Genomic DNA, 12275 nt, shown 5'->3' with positions numbered 1-12275 from the left:
GGTAAAATTTAAACATATGTTAATTCAGTAAGAAAAATCTGCGAGACAACGGTATTCTCACGGAACTGTAGGCGCCTTTAAGGAGATGGCGCCAAGGAAGTCACAGCGACACATAAGTCACGTGTTCTAAGACACGTGTCAGTTTAAGAAATAAATAACAAGTTAAAAGGTGTTAGTATATATCTTACCATCATTAGTATGTAATTATATACTCCTTGCCACCCAACCACCCCCCCCCCCCCCAAAATACTTTGTTCATATTTAATTAAGGTAAATAATCTTTTTTTGTTTTTAACTAGAAATGAGAAAGATTAAAAAAAATATTGGATAAAATTATAAGATTTAAAATATGAAGGTAGATTTTATGAAAAAAAAAAATCTCTTCATTGTTTTTCATTCGAAAAAAGGATTTTGTAAAGCTTTTGTCAGTTCCTTTCAGTTTTTCACATATTTACTTGCTAATTATTATTTAAAGTATTATAAAATAATTTCGAAATATCCATGTAATAATAATAATCTAAAAATGCATAAAACCGAAAAAACAAATACTAAAACAGAATCAGCCGGAAGGGTTTTAGTTCTTCCCTCATTTTGTAACTTATTTATGTATAATTACTCTCCTACGAGTTGAGACGGTGAACGTATCCCTACTGCCAGTTTACTTTTATTGAATCAAGACATAATGATTTCGTCTCGTAACAAATAAAAAACATTAGTTTGTTGCTTCACACTATCTGTTCCAGTCAAAAATATGATCAAGCTGTATGTAAATCATCCAAGAAACAAGATGCATAAGTGATAGTTCCTTTAGAATAGAATGAGGTGTGATTTACACGGTTATTTTTTTAGGCTTGCTATGTCGGTGTACTAAAGTACACTGGGCTCATTGAAGAAGGATTAATTTTTGCAGTTACCTTGACACGTTATATTATTCTTGAGAATGGGTTCACCGTTTTCAGGAATAATTTTTAGTTAATTTTAGGTCGCGATCACGGCACCAAACAAACATAAATCATACTGTATCACATGTTTTTATAACAGCGGATAATTTTAGATATATTTAAACACAATAAACGTTAAGCGTAATTACAGTCACATTTTAGTAGGCAGATATAAATGTCCTCAACGAAGAAATAAATTACTTCCTTCAAGTATTTACGAAGTCAAAAGTACAAGAGAAATTACGGTCCCCGTAATAGTTACTAGATTTTGAAGTTTATAAAATGTTTAATAAATATATTTTTATTAGGAATAATCTTAAACCACAATTTTTTTCTTTGTTTTTCTGTCTGGGTTTTTGTCTTTTGTTTTAAATTCATCCTAAAGGTAGGATTAAAATATTCAGCCGAAATTCTGCATACGCATTTAAATCGACATTCTCTAAGAAATGAATAAATAAATTTTTTTATGTTTTCAAAATTTCAAAATGGTGGTAATTTTAACTGTCGAACCATTAATATCAATTCGAAGCATTTTAGGATAAATGTTTATATGAACTTTTTCCACTTTGGCAGTGAAATATAGACAGAAAAATCAGAGTAAAGGCTCTGCTGTTAGGTACTATAAATACTATGTGTTAGGTTTTTAATACATTTAATAATAACCGTAAAAATAGAAATCAAACTATTGAGAAGTTTGTGGCAGAATTTTTTATAAAGGACAAAAGTAATTGCTTATTAAGGATCTAGGATTATTGAATTTGGTTCTAGAAGTAAGTGTAGAAGTTAAAAACAGTAAAGGAGGTTAAAGAATAGCATATGTAATACAAATAATTACGGATGTAGGGTGTAAGAAGTATTATGCGGCTTTTTAGGCTGAAAAAGTGCGTCTAACCGAGAAAAAAAATTGGAGAAGTGTATTGAAGTTAAAAATTTTATGATTTATTTTCAAAACAAAAATAAATAATTAAAAAAATGTATTTTCCAATGTCCTTTTTTAATAACAGGATTAATCCATTAAAGTTTAGTCTAACTTGTGTAGGCGTGACACATACAGCATCTAAAATTACACACACACACTCAAAGAGTGAGAGAGAGGCTGACATGAACACACATGTCAGTAATTACTTACCAACATTCGAATATTGACTGATTAAATATTTCGATTAGACTATAAGGAGTAAACATATTGAAAGTATGCAACAAGGTACATAGAAAATTATAGAGGCTGCTAAAATATTGGCAACCCCTAAAATATCAGAGTAATATTACCGATGTGAGGACGTAGTCTATGGTAACAGGTTTTATCAAATCCTCGGTTAAGATCAAACGAATAAGTAAATGAATATTAATTTTTCAAAATCATTTTTGAAACTGACAGAATGCAACAAACTGGTTTTGTATTTTATCAATTATTTCAAATTTCATGTAGCGCGATTTGAAATTAATGAAATATCAACATACAACTATCCGATCAACCGACAATTCTAGCAGAACAAGGGAAGCCGGATATTGATGAATCTCTGGAAAACTTAAAATCATTCCTCCTTATGACTAAATAGCCAATTATCTCTTCACATCCTCTTAATGGTCGCTCCCAAAATATTGGTTGATGTCTTTATAGGTTCGAACTTGAAGTTTGCGATATAAATGTTTTCACTGCTTACACAAAATTCTAAATGGAGTTCACCATTATAAATAAGATTCTCCTGGCTATGCTTTCCAACAACACCACCAAAGTCCTCTGTATTGTTAACCACGTGTGTATGGAGATCATGTACCAGTTTCGTATATCTTATTTCATGTTTTGATTTACTAATACATCCACTCTAACTCTTTTCTCGCTTTTATTTACTTTGCTGTAGAGGAGAATAAATTATAACTCATCTAACTATTGACATCAGCTATTTTTTCGACTCCATTCATGCAAGATCCTTAAAATCCTGACTGTACCCTTGATTATCTTTTATAATTCAACCTTTTCTCTGTCGGATTCTAATATTTCACGATCAAAAGATTTTTAATTGTAAACTTCTTTGTTTCAGAAACCATGATTCCAGTCCGGGATTCTTTTCTTTTAGTTTTTAATCCTTTTTAAAATGGTTCTTTTTAAATACTTAGAGTTTTAAGTATGGAGGAGAGCCTGTCTCCGTAAGACCTCAATATATGTCTGTTTATGAAAATGGATAGAAAGTTTCAACTCCAATCCTCCATTAGCTACAAGACAGGAATAAAAATTATGTAGGGACGACAGAAATAATAGATACATACGACATAAATAATAAAAGTAATACTAGCTCAGAAAGAAAGTTCCAAAGTAAGAAACGTAGATAAAAGTCAGGAAAAGCCGATTTAACTGTCATAAAATTTATTATTCAAAGGAAGGAGGGCGTTCTGAACGCTACTTCTTTATTGCTCCCATAGACCGGCGAGGAATATTTGCAGCGTTAAATTCGTGAGTGTCTATGTATTCGGCGGATTGTGTTCTTGATCAGATCAACTCGGCTGTTTAACTATAAGAATAAGAATTTGCAACGACTAAAATTGCTGTAGATTTATTTCGTCGTTAACACCGTTTTTATTGTTGCGAATATTTTTGATACTTAAGAAGCCTTGCTTTGAAAAATAAAAATGTCTGTTTGTGGAAAAGTTAATAAAGTTTTTACGTAAATGTCTAATTTTATAAGATAGATCGCACAAGGATTATAAGAATGTAAGGAAAAAAGACAAAGTCTTAAATTTCTTTGTGATTAAATTTAAAATTTCATTAATTCAAATATTGTTCATTCTACATCCTTTCTTAGCTGTGACATCAAGCTGAAATTATTCATATTTGTTTCTTTCTAGATTAATATAATCGACCTACTTCCGTTTATTCCTTAAAACGATCGAAAAAATGTCAACACTTTCTGTAAATGTTGCGACAAATTGGTATAAATTTACAGATTTTGTTGTCATGGCAGCTCGGAATTTTTCGTTGCCGCTATTTACCTGCGAATATTTCGCGCCGTCCACGGATAGGTTTTCACTAATATACTACTTCACAAATATAATATGTAATATTAAATCTTAAATTACATTATGTTATATTTCATCACATATTGAAATTTGTAATGTATTATAATCCGTAATCTATTATAATTTTTTTCACTATCAGTAACATTTATTTAATATACATTTCAGAACTAGTGATAATTATCATAATAGTAGTAACTACGTTAAGAAATTATAAGGTTAATTCATAATACGAATTAAAAAAATAAATTATTGCCTTAATTTTTAGTTACTGATTTCCAAGATTATTTTATGATTTTCACCTTTATTATAATTATAAGTTTGTTGTGTTATGTACGACTTAAGTTATATTAATCAGAAAAGAAAGATGGTAAATGCTGAATCAGGTGATTTATATTTTTATAGGTTACATATTGTAATTGATATGCGTTTAGCGTTGGTCAAAATATATTCGGTTCCCTTGTTGCGGTATTACCAAAGATGATCTACAACTAACTTGAATTTAAACATCCATTTTTATGTAAAACATCACACAATGAGAGTGTATACACCGATGATTTTTTCCCTGCTGGAGCCGATTTCCTACCTAATTCTAATCTTCATTATCACTACCATCCTGCTTCGGATCCGGCCGAATACCAGACCGTTCGGCGCCCTCGACGTAATGACATCAGGGTGTGATCGACTTACTAACCCGTCAAGAACAAGCTCGTCGAACTCGAATTAATCGCTGAAATTGTGACAACTCATAGGGTAAATGGATAAAAAACGTTTTTGCTCATTCATATTTTGGAGTGATAATACTTGTCATTTTCGGAATAATATGCAAGACATGGCAATTGAAACGAAACAACCCCCCCCCCCCCCAAAGTCCGATTATTGTTTGAGGTAAAAATGTACATATACCATCTCTGTTATTATTTTCACTATTCTTTAATGTAAACCCCGATTACAGGTTATATTTTCGAAATGATTGAGGAAATATCGAGAATTGACAAGGAGTTAACGATATAATTCCGATATTTATTTGAAGCCTTAAAATTATTATTAACTATTAATTATATAATGCATGTAGTATTATTAATGTATTATAAGCAGTAGTTGCTAGGTATCACATGAGATGGCTATGACGTTTTGTTTTTTCCTGTGATACCGATGGAATTTGCTTTGATTGAAACTGATAATATTCAATAATGTTCTCTCTTTTGCATTTTTATAGATAATATTGTTTATGTTTTGTTACATAATTTATCGCTACATTCTATCGTTTGTTAATGAAATATATAAATTATTCGTTATTACTTTTTACACTATTTTGCAAAACAATTTTCCGATCAATTTTTTTATATAAAAATAATCTAAACATAATTTTCAAATTTTAATTTATGCGATTTATTATTTTTTTTATATCCTTATGATTGATGTACATATTTACTGCAATAACTATATTTGAATTATAGTTATTGTTACATTTTTATAATAAAGATGAATTTTATAAAATTTGAAAAATATCATGCCTGAACAAGATTCAAATGAAGGACCTTCTGTTTAAAAGGTGGAAATTGTCATACCTTAATGGAGATCAGTGGAGATGAGATTTTTAATTTATCATTCTATTTCCCTTAATTTGTAAGAAATTTTATTTTGGGTTGTTGAAATCTTTTAAGAAAATATTTTTAAGAAAAAACAATTAAACAGTTGAAATGGAGATGAAAGATTTTTCCCCATTTCATCCCTGAAACGGTTTGGAGTAAAAAACTGAGATTGAATTTAGTGGCTCATTTTTGGTTGTGGTCTGGCTTAATGGCTTATAGTTAATTTGGACAATTTTTTTCAAAGCACGCAGGTCTAGCAATGGGCTAGGTCACTGATCTAATGACTGCACTATAAGCTTATGTTGAAACCTGGTTTTACCGTTACAGAGGATAAGAGAGATTAAAAGATTTATAATTTTTCTTTACTGGTGTCTAAAAGACTTAGTTGTTTTGATTCGTACAATGTATAGTAAAACACCAGGTTGTACAAAATTTTACGGGAAACTCATTTGGATTATGCTGCTTTATAAAAAGTGAGGACTATTTTTTAAATAAAAGTTATAATTTGCAATATATCATATATAACTTATTGTACCATAACTAGGTTGTTCTGGAATAGAATCAAATTTTCCTATTATTTTTTGGCTGTTTCCCATTAATATATCAATACAAAACAGATGGGGCTTGTTTTTGTAAAAGTTTTCATCATTAAACTCTGTGATGCAAGAAGTGAAGATAAAAATGTTAGAAAAAGTAAAAAAATGATGACAAACTACTATTTTCCTCCCTTCAATCAATGGTAATTTTAGCAATTAGGCTCACTGTTGCCACAAGCAATAAAATGTACTCCAAAACAGCATACAGGTGACCACTCCAAAGATGTTACCTGCAGATCCCCATTCTCATGTATACCGACTAAATATCAGGCCCAGGTCCACTGAATCCAAGCAGGAAAGTAGAGATCAGGGATTAGACAAACGAGGTGGCAAATATCTCCTTTGCATGTACCTAATCAACCCATAACACTTTTGGAAACAAAAGTGTTTCTAATAAATTTATAAATAAATTGTGAATAATAATAATATTATTATTCATTTTTTCTTGTTTCAGATAAAAATTTGGTTTCAAAATCGTCGCACAAAATGGAAACGAAAATACACAAATGACTTAGAACTTCTTGCCCAACAATATTATAGTTCACTTGGGGTAGTTGCTCCTCGACCAATATTTTTAGGAGATCGTCTTTGGTAAGATGAATAAGTATAATTACAATAACAATAATACAGGATAAAGTAGTACCGACCTTGAATTACTTCAGTATATAACAAAATAAAAGAATATGATGAAATATATCTGTTTAATATGCAACAAACCTCAGAGAAATATCAAACATAATAAGCTTTTAATCTTTTCTTCCTGCAGGGGTTACGTTCAATGGTATGATAGCAGTATGTACCAGAGAATATGTCACAATAAGTTTCATTTGTGACTATGAACCCTATAACATAATTATTTCAATTTCAGGTTGTTTTTTACAGTATGCTCCTAAAAAGTAGATTAGTTTTTCACAACACTGTTTTTTTTTTAAAAAGAACTTAAAATGTACTTTTAGAATCACTGTTAAGATAATGAATAAAGGAAAACAAACTATTAGTATTACAGTAGATACCTTTTCTAAGCAAAGGGAAAAAATAAAATGGGTCGTTTTAAAAAGAGATATATTACCCCTCTATTGCTTTACATATTATCTCTTCTAGTCTTATTCTTTGCTTTAACTACGTAAAGGATCTGATGGAAAAGAGGGGGCTACTTGTAATTTTTCTTTCAAAAGGTCATTAACAGCCAGTTTCTGTAGTGAATGAATAAAGGTGTCTTGTGTAGTGCAGAACATCTTTTGAACTTCAAAAGAAAAATACCAATTTCAGTGAAATTGGTATACCGATGAACACAGTATGTTTGTTTGGTTCGATGGAAGCAGTAAGAAATAACATCACTTCTTGCATTTCTCTTAGTTCACATAACAGGATACTTGTCTTAAGAAAAGGTAGGCTAATTTAAGGAGTGAGCTATGAATATTTGGAACATATCACATTATGGCACCCAATATGGATACATTATTATTATCAAAAAAAAGTGTATTATAATACGTATGTATTAGAATACACTTTTGCACCATTATAATAAACACTTATAAAATACTTAAACGAAACACCATAAAAAGTAATAATTTATCATCCTTCAAGTATATTGTGTCTAATACCTTCGTAGTTCAAAATCCTGTAAATGAAAAATAACAACTCTCTCATACTGATACAAATATAATAACTACTTATCCCTAAAGTAGAATGTTTTCAAGGAAATCTCATCATGATTACACCTGTTTACACCAATGCGTAAAGCAGTTATAAGTTAATTCAACTTGTTTGGTATTTGACTTATTTTCATCTAAAATTTAACAGTATTTCGATGTAATGAATATTTCAATTATAAATAAAAAATTTGTCATACACTGAAATTTATGCATTCCATTCAACATACATATAAATATATGCTCAGCTGATTTTTATTTATGCCTTTTGTATTGATTATTTATTAAGATTTAACTCTGTATTATTTCATCATGTATTATTTCATAATGTTTAAAAAAATAAATAAATAAAATAATAATAATAAATAAAAATACGTAAACATGTTGCGTGAACTCGGCTCCTGATGATTCACTCGGCTCCTGGTGGTTCACTCGGCTCCTGGTGGTTCACTCGGCTCCTGGTGGTTCACTCGGCTCCTGATGATTCACTCGGCTCCTGGTGATTCACTCGGCTCCTGATGATTCACTCGGCTCCTGGTGGTTCACTCGGCTCCTGGTGTTTCACTCGGCTCCTGATGATTCACTCGGCTCCTGGTGGTTCACTCGGCTCCTGGTGGTTCACTCGGCTCCTGGTGTTTCACTCGGCTCCTGATGATTCACTCGGCTCCTGGTGGTTCACTCGGCTCCTGGTGGTTCACTTGGCACCATCTACACTATAAAGCCGGCTCCCCACTAGATTCAGTCTTTCTTTCTTTTTTTTCTTTCTTTTTCCTGTTTAGCTTCCGGTATCTACCGTTAAGATAATACTTCAGAGGATGAATGAGGATGATATGTATAAGTGTAGTCTTGTACATTCTCAGTTCGACCAATCCTGAGATGTGTGGTTAATTGAAACCCAACCACCAAAGAACACCGGTATCGACGATCTAGCATTCAAATCCATGTAAAGATAACTGGCTTTACTAGGACTTGAACACTGGAACTCTCGGCTTCCAAATCAGCTGATTTGGGAAGACGCGTTCACCACTAGACCAACCCGGTGGGTTACTAGATTCAGTCTGTCTTTCTGTCTCTGACCAGTCTCTGACCATCAGTCTCTCTCAGTCTCTCTCTGATCGTCAGTCTCTCTCAGTCTCTCTCTGAACATCGTCTCGCTCAGTCTATTCTCGTCTCGTCTAGTCTATCCTCAATCTATCATTTGAAGACTTGTATTGTTCAGTCAAGATTTACACATCATACAGTATACAAGTACATACATTAAATTATATATATTTTTCAACAATTTGTTAAGCTGTCTTTGTGAACATTTCGTTTGTAAGGTACATTTCATTTTTTGTTTCGTACGTTTAAAGATTTTATAAGTTTTCTAGTTAAAAAGTGTATGTTTCAATTAACTCTGAAAGTATCTTTTGTTATGTTATAATACCTATGAATCTTTGTTGTGTGAACTCGGCGAACATTCTTTATGTTTAATACTTATGAATCTATGTTGTATGTCAAAAATCCTTTAAACATTATGTTTGTGATTCTTCGTCTCTATAATTGTATGACAAAATATTAAACTCAAAGGAATTTAGGTAGACATATATAAAATCCACAATTGTAAGATTATATTTTGTGCAAGTGAATATCAAGATGTCAATGTTTTTCATTCTACAGTAATCGTCTGTTAAACTCTCTGTTATGATAATCCAGATTACATCCTGCGTAAAGTGAATACCAAGATATTAATGTTTTTCATCCTACAGTAATCGTTTGTTAAACTTTCTATTATGTTAGTCCAGATTACATTCTGTGCAAGTGAGTATCAAGATATTGTTTTTCATTGAACAGTAATCGTCTACTAAATAATAAGGTAATCCTCTGTTAAATAATAAGATATTATCATTATACTCTGTATTGTTATCATATACTGTGTGTATGTAAAAGAAATATTTAAGGTAACAAGTTTACCTATACTTTACCTAAGCATTGTTGTATATAAATTTCGCACAAGGAGATTTTGTGCAAAGCATTTGTCTTAACAAAATAATAATATGTAATAATGTATTTATGCATTTTTCTTGGTTTTATGAATATGGTTATATAATTCTGATTTCATTCTGTAAAAAAAATAAAGTCCAATATTCTTTTGGCAAATACGAGCTGTGTAATTTTATTTTTGTAACTTTCCCCAACAACCCCTCATAATGATTATAACGAATGTTTCAAAAAGGACGCAACTTTAAGATTAAGAACTTAGAACTGTCACGCATAGGTAAATTTTATTTCTCCCTAGATGATAACTGGCAACACTATACTCAAGGTTAGCAGCTTGTATCAGCTGAAATGTTCTTCTTATGCATTAGTGCTATAACAGTATAAATTCGTCTCTCTTCTGTTAATCATGTCGTTTTCCAAGGACGACCGTGTGTTTATTATTGAGACTTATTGCGCGTGTAAGTCTTACGAACGAGTGAAAGACGAGTTTCGGATAAAATTTTTCAATTCTTCAGTTTCTAATATGTCTACGATATCGCGTTTGATAAACAAATTTCGTGAGATTGGGAGTGATGATCGGAAAAACACAGGTCTATCATCACTGTTAGCAATAGAAGTTCTGGAGGGTGTGAAAGAACGTTTGATTCGCTCATCCAGAAAATCGCTCAGAAAGTTATCTTCACAGGCTGGGCTTTCACTATCAGCTTTCAGGGCTACTAATAAATTAAAATTGCATGCTTATCGTATAGGTGTCGTTCAAGAACTGAAGGAAGTTGACCGCGGAAAACGTTTACATTATTACCGTCGGTTTTTTTCTCTTGTTGATGACAAAGGTATTGAAAATTTGGATCGTGTTTATTTCAGCGACGAGGTATGATTTCACTTGGATGGCTACATTAACAGCCAAAACAACCAAATATGGAGCGCTGAAAATTCTCACGTGTTTCATGAATGACTATTACACGCACGTAAAATTGATGTTTGGTGTGCGATCTCCCGGCGTCGTACAATAGGCCTTTATTTTTTTATAAATTTGTGTGGTTTATCGGTATGGTTTATCGCAACTTAATCAAACAGTTTATTGCCATGATAGATTAAAGCGAACGTGAATGTTGGTTCCAGCAGGATAACGCAGCGTGTCATACTGCTAATGAAACGCTGAAGATGCTACGGAAATTTTTTGGCCATCATTTGATATCAAGAGGGTTGTAGCCTCCAAGATCCCCAGATCTTACATCAGCAGAATTTTTCCTTTGGGGATGATTAAAAAGTGTATATTTAAAATATAATCCTCATACACTTAGGAATTGAAGGCTAACAATGAAAATAATATTTCAAACATTACTGAGAATACATTACGAAAAAAGGCTGCAAGTGTTATGAAACGTGTACGAACCTGCATAGGGATCACAGGAAATCATTTTGAACATCTTGTAAGGTTATTAAAGATAATTTGAATGTTGTTGAATAAATATTTTATTAACATTAATATTTTTATAATAAATTCATGTCTAAGGGGTTGCGTCCTTTTTGAAACACCCATTAGTACAACTACCAATAATCTAAACTACACCTACCTTATTTTTTGTTCATTTATAAATAAATTTGAGAGAATATATTTTTCCTTTTTTTTTGTTAAATTTATTTATAATTTTTCTAGATTTCCCCCAACCTCATTTGTCCCAATTGTCCGCAAATGTGCTTCAGTCTCCAAAGCATTTCCAGAGGTGCATTACTAATCCTGCCTCAAATTCTTTCAGTAATACATTTTTCTAGTACTATCTACTCTTCATACAGCAGTTTATGGTTTCATTTAGAGGTATCAAAGAAATATTATACCGGTTTATAAATACCAGCACATAGTTAGAAATCAATTTTTTATATTTTTATTTCATGTTCCATCTTAATTGTTGGTTATTTATTTTTCAGGTTCTTCAACTACCCAGGATTTCCAACAGCACAACCATTACCAAGTAGCGTCCCACATTTTTATCAACCTATGCCAGTTTTTCCATCTCACTGTAATCAACTAACTCATCAGTTAAGATGAATTATCATCAAAGAAGCAAAGCAACAATTTTTTTTTCTTTTGGAAACATATTTTTTATTTATTTTTAATAATACATATTTTCCCTTTTTTGTGACAAATTTTGTAATTGAACATTTGAGAAGCTCTCTCTAATAAAACTCTTACGACACAATTTAATGAGTATTTTTTATGAATATTTTACAGAGAGGCAACTCTATTAATATATTTTTACGATTTTTCTTTTTATATAAGCATGCTATTATTTTAATTTTTTATTACCATCTTGTTCACCAATATTTTAGTGATTTCCATAGTCTAAAAAAAGTCTCTTCAATAAATTCATAGAAAATAATTTATAAAATGTTATCTTTGTGATATCTGTTGCTAAAATCACAATTTTTATTATTATTATAAAGAGATTAATGGAATTTTATAAAAAAAACCACATATCCGTTTAGAAAAAGAATTTA

At 31.2% G+C, this 12275-nt stretch overlaps 1 protein-coding gene across 1 annotated transcript in view; it reads left to right on the top strand.

Moving 5' to 3' along the window:
* The window catches only part of LOC142322840 (uncharacterized), a 79126-nt gene extending 67167 nt beyond the window's left edge, over window positions 1–11959 (top strand). Inside the window, exons 5-6 of the mRNA XM_075361915.1 lie at window positions 6599–6735; window positions 11706–11959. Coding sequence (XP_075218030.1) covers window positions 6599–6735; window positions 11706–11826 — 258 coding nt within the window. The 3' untranslated portion in view covers window positions 11827–11959. The remainder of the gene's footprint in view (window positions 1–6598; window positions 6736–11705) is intronic.
* The last annotated feature ends 316 nt before the right edge of the window (window positions 11960–12275 follow it).

The sequence above is a fragment of the Lycorma delicatula genome, chromosome 4 (genome assembly GCF_047948215.1).
Source record: "Lycorma delicatula isolate Av1 chromosome 4, ASM4794821v1, whole genome shotgun sequence".
NCBI lineage: Eukaryota > Metazoa > Arthropoda > Insecta > Hemiptera > Fulgoridae > Lycorma > Lycorma delicatula.
This window is presented reverse-complemented; position numbering and strand designations above follow the sequence as displayed.